A 20,557-nucleotide genomic window follows, 5' to 3' on the forward strand; every position below is an offset into this window, starting at 1 on the left:
AAGTGTTTAATTTTGCCAGCGCGTGTTTTAATCTTCCTCTCCTTCCTGAATGAAGCTTCAGCCACATATTTGCTTCCTCCATACATGCTGCAAAGCATTTGCATTTTGCCATTCTTGGGATAAAACAAGAATCACTTTTGCTAGTGTGTCAAATCTGATGCTGCAGAAGCCCTCTGGAAGTTCTCCTAGTGCCTTATCCCTCTAGGTATTCTGTAAACAGTGGGCAGTTGTTCTAAAACACTCTTGTCTTTGCATGAGAAGCAGAGTAAAGGTCCTGAAAGGGAAATCACTCTAATGTGTGTGCTGTGCTTTTTTGCCCAGGGCAAGTGGAGGCACCTGACCCGAATGACTCTTTGGGACAACTGGATGATCACGACAGCCCTATTCCAACTCTGAAAGGTAAACTATGAAGTGCTCTTGGAATGCAAGTGTTTGAAAGTGTTTTCAGAGTACCACGTAGAGGGGCTCACAGAGCCATTCTACTCAGGGCTTGGCCTGCTGAAATGGATGGTCAGGGCCTTCTGTGGCCCAGTTCTGTCCCATGGGTGGGTATGAAGCTGAATCTGGCCTCTGTACCCCAACACCAAATTGAATCTCAGAGACACAGTTCTGGGGGAGGTAAAAAAGAATAGCTTTATTGTTTTGCCAAGCAAAGGGGGCCACAGTGGGCTAATGCCCTCAAAACTGTGCATCCCAACCTGGAGGGGGTAGTGAGAAGTTTTATAGTAACCTCCAAAGAGGGTGTGATCAGCTCGCGGACAGTCTTCTGATTGGTTGGTGGTGAGGTCATCGGCAGTCCTCATCGTCAACCGGCTGGTTCCAGTTGGTCTGGGGTCTAGTGTTTGTGGACAGCATACAGTTAACTTCTCCCACCTGGTGGGGTTTCAGTATCTGCAAAACAGCTCAAAGATATTGTTATGTGTATCCCTCGAGGGGGAGCCAGGACCCTGCCCCAAGGCTGCACTATTGTTTCCTGGCTGCTCCTCCCTTGTCTCCGAATCCCCTCCCCTCCCTTCCCTTCCCACCAGCCTCAGCAACTGTTTAAACCTGCCCATTGGAACACAGGGAAGGTCTGAAGGCTGAATGAAGCCTATTTCCTATAATCAAGAAATGGGGAACACAGAAAGGCTTTTGTGCCCAGGAGCCCCACAGGGCCCTGCTGGGAATCAGGTGCAGTGGCATGCCTCCCTCCACAGCTGAGTCCCTTGACGCAGTTGTGAGGGGGTTTAGGGCTGGTTGGAGCTAGTCAGAAGCCAGTGGGTGGGTGGGAGATGAGAGGGCAGGGATAGACAGATGGCCACTGGGGGGTGGGGGGACTTTGGGGGGTTTCCATGGGCCTGAGTAGAGCCTTAGGAGCTGGACTCCTGGCTTGGCCATGAAGTCTCCTGCTGACCAGCAGCCGTCTTCTGGGGTTATTCTCGAGATGTAATTGTCCAGACCAGGGGGCGTCTCGGATGAGCAGGTCACCCTCCTCCACGGGATCACCAAAGAGCAGGTTCTATGTCTTGTTGCTCCAGCCTTTCCCAGAGGTCACTGTCAGGGTTATTGCTCACTTGGCACACTTCGTAGGTATCTTAGATTTGTAGAGTCAATAGACCCCATTTCCTGTGATGCAGCCTGGTCACTTGAGGAAGTGACTTTTTCTGCTTCATCCGCTGTCACCATATCGCCTTAGATTATTGCCTAAATCAGCTTGAGCTGCTGCAACAAAACACCACAGACTGAAAGGCTTAATCAACAGACACTTATTCCTCATGGTCCTGGAGGCTGGAAGTCCAAGATTAAGGTGCTGGCATGGCCAGATCCTAGTGAGGACACTCTTCTTGGTTTGTAGACAGCGCGATCTTGCTGTGTCCTCACAGGGAGAGAGAGCAGGCTCTGGCTTCTTCCTGTCTTATAAAGATACGGATCCCTTCCTGGGGGCCCCACCCTTATGACCTCATCTAACCCTAATTACTTCCCAGAGGCCTCGCCTTCAAATACTATCACACATGGGTTTAGGGCTTCAACGTGTGAATTTGGGGGGGGGACACAGTTCACTGTATAACAATTAACTATTAAAACAGCCACTTTATTTCTGTGTAAGCTACAGAAATAAAAAAATTTATTCCTTTTATATATTTTTATATAATAAAATATATTATATATTTGATATATTATATGTTGTATATAAATATATAATATATTAAAAATATATTATATATCTTCATATAATAAAAAAAGTTACTTCCTTTTTAGAGCACTATTCAGCACCCAGAAGTCCACAGTAGTTTCTCAGCCCCCTGCCTGTTGAGGGTCCCGGTGACCCCTCAGGAATATGTTCACCTCCACGTGTCCGAGGCCAGGTCTCCTGGGGATTGAGCAGCAATGACTCAAGTCCACCAGCCTCAGCTGAGATGACCAGATGACCCTCTGTGTCCTGAAAGGGCCTCTTGGGGTCACGCAGGGAGCTGCTCCCTTTCTGGCCTCAGAACAGTCGTTCAAATCACCAGAAATAGAGTCACGGATGTAGAAAACAAACTTATGGTTACTGGGGGAGAATGGGGGGAAGGGATAAATTGGGAGATTGGGATAGACATATACACACTACTATATATGATACATAACTAATAAGGACCTACTGTATAGCACGGGGAACTCTGTTCAATAGTCTGTAATGACTTATATGGGAAAGAATCTAAAGAAGAGTGGATATATGTATGTGTATAACTGACTCACTTTGCTGTACACGTGACACTAACACAACATTGTAAATCAACTATGTTCCAGTAAAAATTATATAAAACAAAAAACCAATGCATGGATCTACGTGCTGTTGGTGGTTCCCAGTGTGTGAGGACTCCTTGATAAGGATTCTCCTCTTTAGCATGTTATGTAGTCAATACACAAGTTGGTTTCCTCACGTGGACCCCCTCACAGTCCTGCTGTGGTCGCTGTGACCTCGCACGGACCAGGCTGCTTGTAGGGAAGGGCCTCTGTCGGGTTGAGAAAGTATCCCCAGGCACCCGAGGCCTGGGCTCTGGAAGCTTGTGTACCATGCTGGGCCCATGGAGAGGCTTCTTAGAAAGAAAGATAGTTTTTGATGGTTAGATTCTGAAATCACTTCTCACAAGTGTAACTGAGCCTGCATGCCAGACAGATTTCCTGACTGCTCTGCACCAGGTGCTGTGTGGGGCGGGCACATGCTCATGATCAAAACAAGTGTGGTCTCTGCCTCTCGGAGTTTACTGGACTGGGGATTCGGCATCGTAAGGGAAAACTGTCAGGTTATAAAACTAGGAGTTGTGACGAGGAGTCTGAAGGAAGGGATGAGGTTGTGGTGAACTGGAAGGAGAGAAAGAGTGTCTTGGTTTGAGGACAGGATGTTGCCCTGAGGTCAGAGGAGCTGACATTTACCAAGAAGAGGTGGGGGGACGGTGTGTCTGGGGCCAAGGCAGAAGCCTCTGCAAAGGCCCTGAGGCCAAGAGGACTTGGTGCCTTGGGGCAGCTGAGAGAAGGCGGTCACTTACGGGCTGGGAGAGCTGAGGTTGGAGAGGTTGTCGGGTCCAGTTCCACGACCATCAGCCACATGTGGGTCTTTAAATTTAAATCAGTTAAAATTGAATAAAATTAAGAATCCAGTTCCTTGGTCTTACTAGCTGTATTTCAAGTGCTCAGTGGCCACCTGTGGCTAGAAGCCACTGTGACAGACAGCACAGATCTAGAGAATTCCATCAGCACAGAAAGTTCTGTCTGGCAGCCCTGGGAGAGCATGCACAGCTGTATAGATGGCAAGAGAAAGCTGTATTTCATTGTAAGAGACACCCTTTACTCTGGAAAGGCCTGAGACGTGGTGCAACCTGGTTTATTCTCTGTGAAGACCTCCCTGGCAGGTGGAGGGGAATTAGGAGGGAGGTGTGGCTGGGTGAACAGGTGGACGAGCTACAGTAACAGCCTAAAATCCAACCTGCAGTCATTCCGTGGACACTAATATTCCCTTGGGAAAATGTGCTCCGGTGCCGTGTTTAGATACGCAGACCTCTCCCCCGAGACAGAGTGGGGACCTCCTTGTGGGCGTGGGCTGGGGTCTGCAGGGGCTGGGAGGGAGCGCTGCACCTGCTACTGCTGTTCTTTAAGCTGAGTGTTCACAGCCGCCCTCTGGGAGGCAGAGGCAGCCACCGGACTCCCGGTCCACTTGGATGGAAGATGCATTTGCTGATCAAGGTGCTGAAATGACCGTGGCTGAACGGTCATAGAAACTTCATTCCCAACTAGCCACAAGCTCCACACGTTGATACGTCAGCTTTAGTGCTTTGGGTGGGATCCTTTGGCCTCCTTTTTGGTATCCGGGCAACTTCTCGAGCCCAGAACAGGACACTTTCTAATGCCCTCGGCTTAGTTGGAATAGGATTGCCTCTTGTTTTTGATAATAACCTGCTCGTGATTGTGTTACCACTGCATGCATGTCAGTGTGTGTGCAGGGCTGAGGGGAGTGTCAGAGTTCGGAAGATTCTCCAGGGCACAGAAATACCAACTGCAGAAGGTAACTTGTCAAGCGGGTGTGCATGTGTGCGCACACGTGTGTGTGAGCATGTGTGCATGCCTGTAAAAAGGCAGTCAAAAAGGAAGCAGAGAGAGGACCACAGCAAGCGGGGCCCCCCTTCCTTGGTGGCAGCACTGGATAGTGAAGCATGGTGAGTGCAGCAGTCCATGCTTGGCCAGAAGACAGGCCTGGATTGGATGGCGTTTCACCATCCTGTTGGGGTCAGGGCACTTCTCTCAGCCCCGTCTCACCCCAGCCATTGGAGGGATAGGAGGGCTTAGCGTGTAGCTTTCACCCAAAAAGCAGTGGCTGGATGCCGAGGCCATTTGTCGTTAATACAATTATGATCTTCAGTGTGTCCATCGGTTTCTAGACATCATGACCTCAGCAGCCCCTCAGGGACGGGAGCCTGATAAAGGGCCACCAGGGAGACCCACGGGCCTCATTTATTCCCTTGCAACCCAATTCTCTAGTCCTGTAGTGCAGTTTTACTTCCTTATGGGCTCTTGCACAAAAGAAGACTCAATCCAGTCTTCCTTTCTGCTCCCCTGACCTCCTCCTTGCACTCTCAGTGATGGAAGGAACTGGCCTGGCAATTCCAGACTTATTATTTCTGTGCTTTTTTGTTTAAAGAGCTTCAGGGAGCATTACTACTTGGCCACATTTGGCTTAAATCATATATAAAAAGTAATAATAGCCCAATGGACTGTATGAGCTATTTCTTCAATCCGATTACCACTTATGATGCCCACGCATCTGTAAAATTGCAGGCAGGTGAAAATGGCCAGCGGGCCAGTCTGTCAGCAACAAAACAGGATCTGAGAATTAGTTACAAGCATGAAAAGCACTTGAGTTCAAATGCACTGGAGCAGGATTGAGCACTTAACATGTAATTGGTGGCTGGTATTCAGAAGGAGAGATACCAGAACCCATATAGGAGAAAAAAAAGGAATACAAAAGGCATTGTGATTTACAGCTGAAATGTTCGCCTGAAATTTCTCTATGCCAAACAAAGTACTGTCATCATTAGGACTGCAGCCGGCCTTAGGACTGCGGTTACAGTGATATTCAGCAGGAGTTTTACATTCTTTGCTATATTAGACACAATATTTATTATTATTATACTTACAAAAGTGTGCATTTGGCCTAGAAACCATTTGCTCTTTTGTTCCAAGGCTGTATCTTAAATGCATATGTAATGCATCTCCAGTTTTGTAAAATCAGTACTTTGGAATGTGTGTGGGAAGTGGATCGTTTCTGAGAGCCCAGGCGGGTGGTGCTGCCTTGTTCGTCCTGCGATCTCCAAAAATAGACCCGCTTGCTTGTGTCTCCTGCCTTAGGAGAAGGGCTGCTCATCATCCCCACTGAAACCAGGAGGGGAATTCCTGAGTCTCCCCACTTGAGGCTGTGTTGCAACAAGAGGTGATCTGAAGGGCATTCTAAATCACAGGGCAGGAGTCGATTACTCACCAGGCTGCCCCCTGCTATTTGTGACATGCTGTCCCGCGGTGCTGAACTAAAATTTCCTGGGACAGAGAAGACAGAGCCATCAGCACAGTTCTCTGTGTTGGCATGTAGACGATGCCAACTGGTTGCTGGTTCCCGATTCACGTAGGACACAGGGAGTGATTAGCATATATGTTGGGTGCATTTCTGGTTTATTCTGGAACTCTTGATGCATGTGGGAGTATGTGTGTAATTGTCTCCTGCAGTTTACTAGAGAGTGAGGGTCTCCAAGGCTGACAGGGTAAACTGGAAAACAGCATCCTACTTGCAGACTCAATAAGCGTTAAATCTGTGGCTGAGAACTTGGGCCCAGGCTCGAGCTGTGAGTCCGGGCCCTGGCACAGCCCCTCTGAGTGTCCCCTGGCTGGCCGTGGAAACCTGGGGCTCCCCCTGGCAGTGAGCAGAAGGCCAAAATTGTTGCCCCACCTACTCTGGACAGATCTAACATGGGTTTCCCAGGCTCTGAGCCGTGGCTTCTCTCGAGGTGAAGGTTTTCATTGAGCTCCTCTGAGCCTCCTGCCGGCTGTGAATTTGCAGAGCCCGTTGGGCTGCCCGGGATCTGGACAAACTGAACTGTGTTGGGAGAAAGCCCCAACCTACAGATGAGAGATTTCAGTGTACACAGTCATTTTGTCTGGGGTGAGTTGGGTGGCGCAGGACTCCCTACACATGCACGGAGCCCACCGCAGGGAGGACAGAGATGCAGCCCGCTTCCAGGAGCAGTGAGGCCAGTTTCTGCCTCCAAGCCTTCCTCTCTGCTTCTGCTTCTTTGCATCTCTCACTCTCCCAGGGTAGCTACTGGAGACCTACCCTTCAGCTGGGATGGAGTCACGGCAACTGGTGGCCAGTGTCTGGCTGGACCGTCCATTGTTGTCCCTATTGAAGGTGACAAAGAGGCAGTCATTCTTCCTCAGCCCACTGGGTTTGAACACCATACTGCAGTAGGCGTGTTCATATGTGCCTGTCTTAATGTCTGTCCCGGGTGTGGGCATCTGTGCTTCTCTCCTTGTGACCCATCCCTGATATGCCCCAGCCCCAGCCGGCTGTTTTTGTGTGTTTCTCTCTCTGTTTCTGCCTGTGCCTGCATCTGGTTTTCTGGGTTTAGGTCTGTCTTCCTGTGCCTGAAGCCTCCCAGTGCGTGTGTGTGTGTGTGTGTGTGTGTGTGTGTGTGTGTGTGTCCCTTTGAGAGGGTGTGGGTGTCACCATTTGTCAAATGGTCTCCTTTCTCCTCCCTCTCTTCTCCTTTTCTTACTCAGTCCTTCAAGCCCCCTGCGGTAGTTTCCAAGGACTGCCATAACAAAGTATCAATACCACAAACTGGGCACCTTAAACAACAGAAGTAAGTCTAAAATCAGAGTGTTGGTAGGGTTAGTGCCTCCTGGAGGCTCTCAGGAAGAAGCCAACCACATCTCTCTGAGCTTCTGGTGTTGCCGGCCATCCTTGAAGTTCCTGGGCTTGAGGCCACACCACTCCAAACTCTGCCTCTGCTTCACGTGATCTTCTTTGCCTGTATCCAAGTGTCCCTCTTTAAAGGATACCAGCCACTGGGTTAGGCCCACCCATACATCCTCATCTCAATTTAATTACATCTGCAATGACTCAATTTCCAAGTAAGGTCACATTCACACATTCCAACACATCTCACGGGGGACACAATTCTCCCCACAACACCCTCTTCTCCTCCAAACACTCTTACATACTTTTCTCCATCTCCCAGGTCCTTTCATTTCATTTCCCCATTTTTCTCATTTTCTCTGATTTCCATCCTTTCTAGTCTCACACCCTCCTCTGACCTTATTTCTCCCCCTAGTAAGCTCCCCTCCCCCGCTTTCTGCAGCTGGTTTCGTGCAGACCACTAGACAGCTCAGCGGGAAAGTCTGAGCGGGCAGTGGCCCCTGCCACTGCCCCCGACTGATTTATTGGCCTGTAAATACTTCCTTCTGGGAAGAGCAGCTTTGTCCTCCGAGAGGCTCTCAGGGTCCCCTCGTCACCTGCCCTTCCAGGCAGGTTGTTTTATTTCCCACCAGTCAAAGCCCTGTGACCTCATGACCCTAGTACACATGGCTTTCCTTATCTCCTCCCAGGCCAGTCAGTGTGACCTGGTAAACAAGCAGATCCTCAAACACTTTAGTCATTTAAGCAAGTTGGTGAATGTGTGGATGGTCACTTGGGGTAAAAAAAAATCATTAATCATTGATCTGACTGTGAGGGCGGGAGTGGTGTGCCCTGGAAGTGGGTTCTCCTGTTACCTCTGCCTTTGGCGTGTTTTCATGCTTGGACTGAGCTCCACTTTGTGGAGTTTAGGGACAAGCAGAGAGCCAGCCTGGGTGTCATCAGAGAGATGGAATGCATTAGCATCAGTTGTTGAAGTGACCCCGCTGTGAGGAAGGGGAAACCCTCTTGGAGAATCAAAAGGGAAGACTTCTGTCCTCCTCCCCCCCCCTTTTTTTTTTAATTTATTGTTCACCATGAACCTCATATGGATAAGTAAGTTTATTGAAAAGCAACTCATTTATTTTATTTTTTATTTATTTTTTAAAAATGAATTAATTTCTTCATTGTTATGCACGGGCTGTCTCTAGTTGTAGTGAGCAGGGCACAGACTTCTCTTATGGTGGCTTCTCTTGTTGCAGAGCACGGGCTCTAGGTGCATGGACTTCTGTAGTTGTGGCTCTCAGGCACAGTAGTTGTGGCTCTCAGGCTCTAAAGCACAGGCTCAGTAGTTGTGGTGCATGGGCTTAGTTGCTCCACGGCATGTGGGATCTTCCCAGACCAGGGATTGAACCCATGTCCCCTGCATTGGCAGGCAGATTCCTAACCACTACAGCACCAGGGAAGTCCCTGTCCTCCTCTCTTAACACTGTGGAGGGCTGACTGCATCCAAGGTAGCAGAATTTGCAGTTGCCCAGGCCTAGTTCCTCCTGGCCTGTTCAGTTGTGTCTGGAGAGGTTTGGGGCGACTCTGAAGGAAGCCTTTGTGAGAAGAAGAGAGCTTAGCAATGGCCAGTACTAATGCCATATTTTACATGGAAAGGAAATGAAGTTTCACTGAGAGGTGAAATAACTGGCTGGGAATTAAACACCAGGGAAAAAAGCAGTATTGTGCTTAGTCTTCAGAGAACTTTCTTTGTACTTTCACTTTGGCCTCCAGAGAATGAATGATGGTTGTGATGGTAGACCAAACTAACTTGGCTACCTTTGGACTTAAATTACATACAAGTGCTTGATAAAATATTCATAAAAGATGTAAATGCTTAGATGAACTTACAAGAGAGATGGAGAAATGCCCAGAACCCAGGAATAGGAAGGAAACAGCATCACGATGGCCCTGGCCTGCTGAGGCAGGAACCACTGAGGTGGTTCCACAATGTATACAGCCTTAGAGAACGGCCCAATTTTCCTGGGAAAAAGTTTATCTGAGACAAACAGTTGGATTCTGCAGGTGTCACGCAGTTATGACACGAGCTCTTCAACAGTGATCTCTTCAGCGGTGTCACCTTGTGGCCTTGGGGCAGATGTGGATGCGTCCATGGGCCCCAGAATAGAACAAGCATCAATCAGATGAGGACACTTCGGCAAAAACTAGTGCAAGCAAAGGGTAGCTGCAGACACATCAAACCCTTCATTGTTTTGTTGCAGGAATAGCTTACACTGGAGAGAAGGCCCAGAAGTAGAAAATCCTGATTTTGAGATTACATGAAATGACTAAGTATGCTAAAGTTACTGGAATTGGATGTATTACATTTCCTTCAATCAGGAAAAATAAGGGGTTGAGATAAAAATCGAGTTTGGTTTTAGAAAAATGAAATTATTTACATTTCTTTTGCCTTAATATAAGGCCTATGAAATATCATGCCTGCTACAGAAACTATTCTGCTAGGCTCAGTTGCATCAGAAGCCTTGGGTTTCAGTATCATGTCAGAAGGCAACCCAGTGGGGCAGAGATCAGAGGTGTTGTAGATAAGCCACGGTGGCTAAGCCCTAAGAAACCTAAGGAAAGAGGGGAGATTTTCATTCATTCGCCCACCAGGATGAGAAGAGGGCTTGCCTCAAGCCTGGCTTGAGGTGGGAAGCACAGAAGTCTTTCCCATGGGAAATCAGGCTTGGATCCGCCCCTCAGGAAACCAAATTTACATTAGTGGAATGTTATGGGGGAATCCTGAGCCCAAGAATTAACATGAAAATTTGACACTCCTTGTAGCAGGAACCCAGTCAGTCCTCCAGGGATTCTGGCAGAAAAGCCAGCCCTGCAGCAAAAAATTACAAAGTATACTCAGAGAGGCCCAGGATGAGTGATGAGTTAGTAAACAATGAAGCCAGAAGGATTAAAGATAAAGGAAGAAAAAGCAGTGGTGGGTTTGAAAAGGAACCAAAAAGACCTTCTAGAAATGAAAAATGTAGCAGGTGAAATGAGAAACGATGGACAGTAGATTGCGCTTAGCTAAAGATTGTAAAAGGATGGGGAATATAAAAGTAGGTGAAGTGTGTGGAGGAATCACGTAAGGACATTCAGCATATAGCAAGAAGGAGATTTCGAAGGAGAAATAAAGGGGAAGGGAGAAGCAATATTTTATGAGATACTGGTAGAGAATTTTACAGGGTTGATGGATGGCATGCATCTTCAGATGCTGGGAATGGCACTGAGGCCCGTTGAGGCTAAAATAAAAATAAATTCACAGCTGGTGATACTTTCGAATGGCAAAGACAGAGGGAAATATGAAAAGTAGCAAAAGAGGAGAGAGGTCAGATTATCCACAAAGGAACCGCACAACTTGTAACAAAAACACAAAAGACACAGGACAGTACTGTAATTGTCAGTCTAGAATTCTGTACCCAGCTAAACTATTACTCAAGTGTGAAAGTAACAGGTGATTTTCGACCAAGAGCAAGAGTGTTTACAACCTTCTTTACCCAAAGAGTGAATGAGAATCAGGAAGAGCTCAGTTGAACCAGGAGAAAGGAGTGAGATGCAGGCAGTGTTGGCAAGGAAAGAACTTTGTAACCAGGTTGGCAAATCTAAAGAAATTCTGTTAGTAAAAATCATCAGTAATAATGACCCCAGGGGGTGTACAAATGGAGTGTAACTAAACACCGGGAAGCAATGACTCAAAGCTCTGGTGGTTGATGGATGACTGTAGCTCACAGCATTTCCAGGTGCTTGTATTTGGTTGTATATGGGAGACTTTGTCAAATTAGATATGCCTATAAAAAGTAGTAAAGCTAGCCACTTAAGTGTAACTTTCAAACAAGTAAAGGGAGAATAAAGAAAGCAACCCAGTAGAAAATAGGAAGGAAGAATTAAGAAGCAAAATTAACACTTTAAAAATAAAACCCATCAGTTAAGAAACTCATATGTTAACACATATAGACTTATAAATTAACATGTTAAAATATACGTTGTTTACAAGATTCATGTCTAGTGTATAATCATAAAAATCATTAAAAAATTAAAAATATAGGATAGGACTATGTTAACCCAACGTAGCTATATTACTATCAAAATAAACAGTTTTTTAGACACAAAAGCCTCACAAAGTGGTATAAAGACTAGATGCTGAAATAAACTAGAAGTTTATTGCACCCAACAACATAGTTTGCAATATATAAGCACAACCTCACAGAATTATTAATAGCTATTTGACGAATACAGTAGCAGTGATCACATATCTCATTGAAACTAATAGATAAGTATATTAAAAATTTGAGCAACAAATTGATAAGCTTTATCTACTGGACATATATAAATGCCTGCACTAAGCAATTAGGCAAAACATTCTTACCAATCAAATGCAGAACATTTTAGGAATTGACTCTGCATTAGGCTATAAAGCAGTTCTCAGTGGTATCAATGAATTATCATCACACAGACTATGTTTTGTGACAACAGTGCAATGAAAGCACACCTTTAATAACTCAACCAAAAAAATTATTAATTACAAGATAACTGGGGTCTGATCAACCATATGGAGATTAAGTAAAATAGTTTATTTGATGGCTAAATGAGAACTTGAAAAAAATTCATATTTAATGTATACATTAGAAAAGGAAAAAGATAGAAAATTTATTAGGAGAAGTGAGGAGTATAAAGATTTGAAAAGACAGCTACAGAAGGAGAGCCTCAAGGGCCAGTAAACCTTCCTAAAGACTCTTGAGCTCATGAGGAATTCTTAAGATGCAACCTAAAACAACAGGACTATTCCATGCCCATCATATTGGCAAAAATTTTAAAGCCCCAAACACCAAATGTTGGCAAAGTTGTAGGAGAAACACTTTAACTCAGACTCTTTTAGTGGGGTACAAATGGTTTCAAGCACTTTTGAGACCTAGATAGATGGAAGATTTCAAGGCCCTGTGACTTATCACTGATGCATCCAGGTGGATGCTTTCAAGGTTACTCCCGTACACGTACAGGTTGAGATGTAAAAGGTGGTCATTAAACAGTTTGTAGTAGCAGAAATGTGGAGACAATTTACAGCTCCAGAATTGAGAAATGGATAAAGAAATTGTGGTTAGTTTGTACAGTAGAATATTATACAGTAATTAAAATAAATCAGCTACATCAATATAGGTAAATCCCAAGCTGACTTTGAGTGAAGAAAAGCAGCTAGCAAAGATGATCTTTCAGAGAAAATTCGAAAAATATAAAATCATACAATTATCCGTTGTAATAGTGCACATCAGTTCTTTGGAGAGGAAGGGAGAAATAAGGGAAGTGTGTACTTTAGTTACATTCCAGAATGTCTTATTTTTTGTGTTGTAAGTCAAATATGGTAAAATGTTTGCATAAAATCTTGATGTTGTATGCATGGGTACTACTATGTTACTATCTGTATTTTTCTCTGCAAACATTTCAGTATTAAAAATTGTTAGCTTAAAAATAATTAATATTGAATAGGCGGCAAGAGGAGATACGAGCAGTAGGAACTTTGGAAGCAAAAAGGCTGTATTGTTATTTGAAGAAAATCTACATAGAAAATCCAAGACAATCAACTCAGAAACTATTAGAACTAAGGTATATCAGTAAAGTGGCAAGATAAAAGAAAAATATACATGGGGGACAGAATAATGGCCTCCCAAAGATGTCCCCATCCTAATTCCTGGAACCTCAGAACATGTCACATTTCATGGGACAGGGACTTGGCAGGTGGGACTAAGTTTAGGATTTTGAGATGGGAAGTGATCCTGGATGATCCAGGGGGGCCAATGTAGTCACAGAGGTCCTTAAAAGAGAGAGATGAGGGGTCAGAGTCACTCGACAGGGATGTGATGATGGAAACAGACGTTGGAGTGCCACAAGGAAGGCACCATGAGCCAGGGCATGCAGGTGGCCTCCGAAGCTGGGAAAGACAAGGAAAGAGACTCTCCCAGAGCCTCCAGAAGGAATACAGCCTTGCTGACACCTTGATTTTCAGACTTCTGACCTGCAGAACTGTATAGTAATGAATTTGTGTCATTTTACACTGTTTGTGCTGGTGGGTTAGAGCAACAGCAGGAAATGAGTACAATATGTAGAAATATAATAGATTTCCTATAATAAATGCAGTTCTCTCTCCATTAACCTATCCCAATTTTTAAATGAAACTTAGGATGATTCTAAATTGAATCTGGAGGAGAAGTAGCCATGAAATTAAGAAACTTGGCCCCCCCCCAAAGTAACATTTGTTATTCTTGATGTCAAAATGTATTTCAGTCATCATAATTTAACAAATGTGAGTTTGCATAGCAACAGGCCTAGATCAGTGGGGTGCAGGGCAAGGTGAGAAATGAATAGAGGCAGCTGGGGTAACACCCTCTGTGGAGGTGACTTTCTGGCAGAGAATTGACTTATGAGAAATAGAAAAGATCTGTGAACAGAGGGTTCTTGGCTGACTGCACAATTGAGGGATCAGTTGGGTGTGTTTTAGGAAGAACAATGGACACCCCCCCCCCCCCAGCCCATGGGAGAGAGTGTGGCAAGGGAGAGAGCATTCCAGAAGCCTTGATACCACAGTTATAAATTAGCTTTTCCTCCTTATCTGTCTTTCTCATTTCTTCCTGAAGGCTCACTTTTACTCACCTGCCTAGGGAGGGAGCTATAAATGTATGAAGTTACCATATTATCAACCCATGGTTTTGGTCTCTGAGCTTCCTGTAGAGCATGAAGGAGGCTGACTCAAGGCCTTGGTTGGGACGTTGGGTGCCATGTGTGGACATCCTGCCGTTTTGTCCATTCCCAGCTGGACAGGCCTTTTATATGGCATTGCGCTCGGAGCCTCCCCAGGTGTAGGTACTGGCCACTCAGGAGCATTCTTTCCAGTCCTAGTGTCCCCTTCAGCGATGCTCCTCAGTGTTGTTCCTGGTCTGCTCTAAGTTCATTCTTGGATGGGTGTGGTTCACTGGAATTGTGCTTTTTCTTTCTCCTCAGCCCTTCAAAGCAGGGACTCTTTGCCCTGGGCTGCGCACTTAGAGTTTTGACAAATTGCCAGGCACTTAATTGCCATGGGGTGCAGGTGGATGTTTTTTATAAGCTCCTAGGTGACCCCAATATGAAGGCACTGTTGAACCCCGCTGGTTTCGATGGTGTAGATTGAGAAGAGTTGGCAAGAACTCTACATGTGGAGTAAATCACTTCACTAGATTCTCCTTTGTTTTCTGTAAATTGAGGAAGGTGTGGCTTCAGGAGTGAGAGTTCATCTGGTTGAGAGTGAAGAGAATCCGGATAAATTGGGCACTTCAAGCTCGGAAGAAATCAGTGGAAGCCTTACCCCAGCATCTGAGCAAAACTGAGGGTCATTGCCAGCACTCTGGGAAGGATGCTTTCAAGAGAGTCCCCCGCCCCGCCACCAACCCCGCCTGATGCCGCCACCTCCCCTCTACCTGCTTTTCCATGGTTTGTTCACCTGGTCTCACCTCACCCATCCCTCCTCAGGGGGCATTTCCTGACCTCAGGACCACATTTGTAACGTTGTGCAACCATCACTGCTCTCTTAGTTCCAGACATTTTCATCATCCCAAAAGGAAACCCCGTACCCATTGAGTCACTCTCTAATTTCCCCTCCCCCAGCCTCTGGCAACTACTAATCTGTTTTCTGCCTCTGGATTTATCTATTCTGGATAGTTCACATAAACAGATATAGGCAAGGGTGCTTTAAAGATTAAATCAGTTGTGTAAGGTGCTTGATTCCAGCAGATGTGCATTTCTTTAGTCCTTGTTAGCTGGTGTTGAAAAAGCATCGGGAAGGGAAGTACCAGCACCGTCTCTGGAGTGAGCCTCATCCTGACTCCAGTAGATGGTTTCACAGCGCCCCACCTGGTGGGATGGGGTTAAGACCACGCTCTCCCTGCTCACGTGGAGGGCAGACCAGGCATGAGCTCATCTTCCCTATTCTGCGTTTCTCAAAAACGAGCCTTCCTGGGGGACACAGAAAGACTAAGTCTAAACTACTGTCAATTTGTCAGTCAGGGGTGTAGAGGAAGCTGTTGTTGGGAACCTTGAAGAAGAATTCCATGTTTCCATACCCATTGGATGTAAAAAAATAAAAAAAGATATTCTTGAAAACAAGTAGACACCAAGGGTCCATAATTAAAGTACCTGGACAGTCCTAGACCCTCCCCAGGTTTCTTTCTAAGTTGTACAAAAGGAACCATCTCTTTAACTTTCTCCTCTAAGTGCTTCCCCCCTTAGACAAATATTTTTTCCGTGTTGAAGAAGATCCTTCTATATCTTTCAAGGTGTTTAGCCGATCAATGGGGACGTTCCAAGTCGATTATGAAAATGCCCTAAAAATGGAGTAAGGTGATGGCAGAACTACTCTCAAGCCTGTCCCCCAAATGGATGAGATAAGAGCCAGCAGTGACCACCCTGTCTCGGCCCTCAGAACCCCTGGGCCTGCTCCTTTTAGATTTTTGCTAGTCGGCTCAAAGACATAGATCATTACACACTGCCTTCACATGAAGCCATTGCCTGTGTCTCCCAGGAAGCCATTGTTTGTCAAAGGCCTTTGGAAAAACTGTCATCAGTGTAGAGATGAGAATTATAATTAAACTTATGCCAGGAAGAAGAGCTCATGGTGATTTTAATCGAATATGTCATTTGCTATTTTAAATTACAATTTGATGACTGTTTTATACACCCTGCTGTGCATTTTAGTGTTATGCACATCTGAATGAAGCATCTGAATCTTAAGCAATTTGTAGGTACCTGAGCTCTGGCCAGAACACAGTGAAACAATGTGTTTGCTGTAATCTGGGCAGCCCAGATTATACCAAAGTAACAACTTCAAACTGTCAAATCAGATCTCATTTTGTTTTCAAAGATGCAGGGTTTAATGCAGGAGCGTCAGGAATGCAGGTCTCCCCAAGTTGAGCTTGCGTGGTTAATGAACAGCTCTGACATCCAGAATGTCACCCTGCTTGATTCAGCCTCTTTTCAGGTGTTTGTGATCGACATTTTAGTTACCTTCCAGCTTTGTGTCATCAATAAGAATTCTCTTCTCCTTGTTGAGTGCTTGGAGAAAGGGGTCAGCTAGCAGAGAATCGAGGTAGAACCCAATGATGTTGTTAATAGTAGTCATAAATAGTAATCAGTACTAGTTAGTGACACCTCTCCCGACGGATATCTACCCACCCTCCCCTGTCAAGGAAAACTCTCCCTTCGTCTTGAAATTCACAGCCTCCCGCTTCCTCAGCTACCCAGCATCTGAACCCGCGCACATCCTGTGAAACTTATCCCCAGGGTCCACCAGAAATCCTGTAATTTTTCATCCAGTTGAATCAGTAATACAGATATGTGCCATCTTTCAATTTTTCACTTCATTAAAAAAGAAAAAAAAAAAAAGGATAGGGACCAACCAGAAATCAAGCCAAAAGATTTAGAACTTGAATACGCTTTATAGTCTTTTTCGGATTGCTCTATTATCTTGGTTTTGTCTGTAGTAGTTTCGTCTCCTGAGGATTGATTGCCTGTCGGACTAGCCTTAGTGGGTTTTTGTGGTGTTGTGAAATTTCAGTGTGCATGTTTATGTTGACAGAGAGTTACCCCCCCAGCCCCTGACTTACACCATGCTCGCGTGCACGTGCACACACACACGCACGTGCACACACACACACATACACACACAAACACACCCCTCCCCACCGCTGTTTGTTTCCCTTCCTCTTGTTCCCAATGGCCTGTGTCACCAGCCAAGAGCTCCTGCTTGTGGTTTAGCTGGGACCCCACATTCCTGGGCAGTGTTTCCAGCCCAACTTGCTCTGTATTTCAGGTGCTCTCAGGCCCTGTTTTCCTTCTCATGTGTGAGCCCTGGACGGCTTCTTCCTGCTCCTACTCTGGGTGCAGTGGGACAGAACCTCTGGCAACACTCGACCTTGTTATTTTTGTTCTGTTCAATGATTAGCTTGTTTTTGAGAATATCTTTGTCTTGTCACATGCTTTCTTTTTCTACTTTCCTTATTGTGTGCTTGTGCTTGATGGTGTGGTAGAAGGGAGGATGGACTTTCTGAATATGAGTTTGCATCATAAATTAGTGAGATTAGATTCAGTTTAGTGCTTGCAAAGAGAAGTAAAGGTGATTCTCATTATTTGCAGATTCCATATTTGTGAGTTTGCTTATCACCTAAAATGTATTTTTAACCCCAGAATCAATTCTCACAGCACTTTCATGGTCATTCATAGACACGCCCAGAGCAGTGAAAATTTTGAACTGCCCCATGCACACGTGCACACATTCCCAGCTGAGGTTGAACAAAATGGCACTGCTTGTTGTCCCAGCTCATACTGTAAACAAATGTCCTTTTCGTGGTCTATTTAGTCCCATGTTTTTTGCATTTTTGTGCTTTTTGTTGGTGATTTACCATTTAAAATGCCCCCAATGATGGGGCTGAAGTGTGCTCTAAGCTGTCCTAACGCAAGACGTGCATTATGGAGAAAGCATGCGTGTTAGATAAGCTTCCTTGAGACACGAGTTATAGAGCTGTTGGTCGTAAGCTCAATGTTAATGAATCAATAATACTTATTAAATAGGTCTCTTTAAACAGAAACACAATAAAAACAAGGTTCTTTATGGATTGGTTGATGAGAATGCTGTGACCAGAGGCTCATAGCAACCTAACCCTGTGTTTCCCCAGGAGCAGTGATTCCGTATTCGCTCATTCAGTGTTTGAGGCAACATTCTAGAACAGAACTACCCCAAATAACGAGAGTGGTCTGTACCTATGTGAGAGAAACTCAAAACCTTCCCCAAGCAGTTCATTCTAAAAAGGAGCCCCAGGCAGCCCTCACTGACGTTGGGTTTGCTCTTCTCTGCCTGTTCTCCTTTTCAGGGTACTTTTTGAATTTTCTGGAGCCAGTTAACAATATCACCATAGTCCAAGGCCAGACGGCGATTCTGCACTGCAAGGTGGCTGGCAACCCGCCGCCCAGCGTGCGGTGGCTGAAGAACGACGCCCCAGTCGTGCAGGAGCCCCGGCGGGTCATCATCCGCAAGACGGAGTACGGTTCCCGGCTTCGGATCCAGGACCTGGACACGACGGACACCGGCTACTACCAGTGCGTGGCCACCAACGGGGTGAAGACCATCACTGCCACCGGCGTCCTCTTCGTGCGGCTCGGTGCGTGGGGACAGTCCCTGGAGTGTCACTTATCAGATAGGAAAGCCCCCAGCCACTGAGCGGCAGATTAATTTGCAGTCTGAAACTGAACACACACAGCCAGCAGAGAGGAAATCAATAAAACCCTTCCCCGAGGCCTTTCCCATTGTGCACGAGGTCCCGGCTTAACCTGTTACCCATTTACTAGTAATAAAAGAAAATAGACGCAGATGGAGGGGTCTGTAAACCTGGAGTGCAGAAAATAACCTCAGGCAGGCTGCGTGTCAGGAGGTCGCCCCACGGGGAGGCTGGCCACGCATGCTTCAAGCCCAGGCAATCCAGACAGGCACCCACCTGCCCACGGAAACTCAGTCTAGCCCAGAGGATGGGCGGGGAGCAGAGCAGAGCGTGATGACAATTCTGTACCCTGGTGCGTGTCACAGGTGGCACAACGCAGTTAAATAGCTGGCAGGAATATGTCCCTTTCATCCCAGTTCTGAGGAGGTCCCGGCAGCATCCCAGCCGTTCTGTCACCAGGAAGTAAGACAGATCCTGTGAATCAAGGTTAGATGAGAAGAGAGAAAAGACAGTAAAAAACTCCCAAAATATCTCCTGACATTTCTGCATCAGCCGAGAGCACGCCTTCCATCCTTGGTGGTTTTTGCCATCCTGGGCATATAATCTTGGGCAGGAGCAGAGCTGGAGGCCCAAGACAGCTCGCCACAAATGAGCACCCTGGGCTGTGGTTGCCTTTACCACGGGCTGGATTGGAAAAAAAATTTATTCCAAATCATGGAGTATTAATAACTTGTCTTTTTTTTTTTTTCCTTTTAGGTCCAACTCACAGCCCAAATCATAACTTTCAGTAAGTATCTGCTTTCCTCAAACCATTTTCTCATTCTTTGCGGGCTTCCGTTATGTAAGAATCCAGGCTTTAAATCGGGCAAACACATGTCTTTGCTGAATTTGCCAAAAGTTGGCTGGACTTCACACAAGGATGGCAATGTGCTTGCTTTTGGCTGGAAACTGTTATATTTTCCATGTTGAGTGTTAGGGAGAAAGTCATAATAGCAAACATTGTTAATTGCTTTCAGAGATTGTGACCTTATAGGGCAACTGGAGGCAGTGTAAGTGTACAGACCTGGGCTGTGCATACAGGACCCTGGTGTCCTGAGCACAGGGAAGCAGTTACCCTGAAATCCCAGCACCACCATAACTGCATCGCCAGCTGCTGTCTAGGAAATGTATGCCTGTTGAGCCTCCGGGACCCTCTACCATCGGTGGGGTCTCAGACCCATTTCAGAGTTGAGGAGACTGAGGCTCGGAGCCTGGCTCACAGGTCTTCACCCCGCCACTGGCAGGTTCTGGCTGTGAACTTGGACCTCTGTTTTCCTGGTGTAGCATCTTTTCTTCTCTGGACCTCGCACATCTGTGAGAATCACTCTTTTCAGTGCATGTGTTTGAGGTTAGCCGTGGCTGTTGGATTCCTCATTTCCTATTCAGGCATATCAGAAAGCCATTGCTTTACCTCCCAGAGTTCTGAGCCATGGTGCAGACACCGTGCTGGGCAGCTAAGCAGTGTTTGCTTATCTGTGTCTCTCTGCCACCTCGTAAGCCCTGGCCATTGGGGTGAGGTGGGCAGGCAGGGGCCCCTCTTAGCTTACATCAGGTGCCACTTGCAGAAGGTAGATTTTTGAAAACTTACCATGCTTAGTGGTAGTGTCCAAGCATCTCTCCTTAATAATCATTCGTGCATAGAGTGAGGAAAGAAGAAATTGCATCCAGGGCTCATCTGTGAGGCTTTGGAAAAGGTATAAGTTATTCAAAAGTTGAATTCTTATTTTCATTCATATCTATATCTTATGTTGTCTATTTCTGTATAATTTATACAAATATTACATAATATAAACATAGATTGCAAAATATATAATGTGTATACAATTATAATGTAATTTATTAAATA

The 20,557-nt window shown here is 45.8% G+C and overlaps 1 protein-coding gene across 1 annotated transcript in view; it reads left to right on the forward strand.

Moving 5' to 3' along the window:
* ROR2 (receptor tyrosine kinase like orphan receptor 2) overlaps positions 1-20,557 on the forward strand; it is a 227,147-nt gene that overhangs the window by 174,619 nt on the left and 31,971 nt on the right. Inside the window, exons 2-4 of the mRNA XM_057725268.1 lie at positions 322-399; positions 18,328-18,615; positions 19,429-19,459. Coding sequence (XP_057581251.1) covers positions 322-399; positions 18,328-18,615; positions 19,429-19,459 — 397 coding nt within the window. The remainder of the gene's footprint in view (positions 1-321; positions 400-18,327; positions 18,616-19,428; positions 19,460-20,557) is intronic.

This window comes from Hippopotamus amphibius, chromosome 2, assembly GCF_030028045.1.
Source record: "Hippopotamus amphibius kiboko isolate mHipAmp2 chromosome 2, mHipAmp2.hap2, whole genome shotgun sequence".
In the NCBI taxonomy this organism is placed as follows: Eukaryota; Metazoa; Chordata; class Mammalia; order Artiodactyla; family Hippopotamidae; genus Hippopotamus; species Hippopotamus amphibius.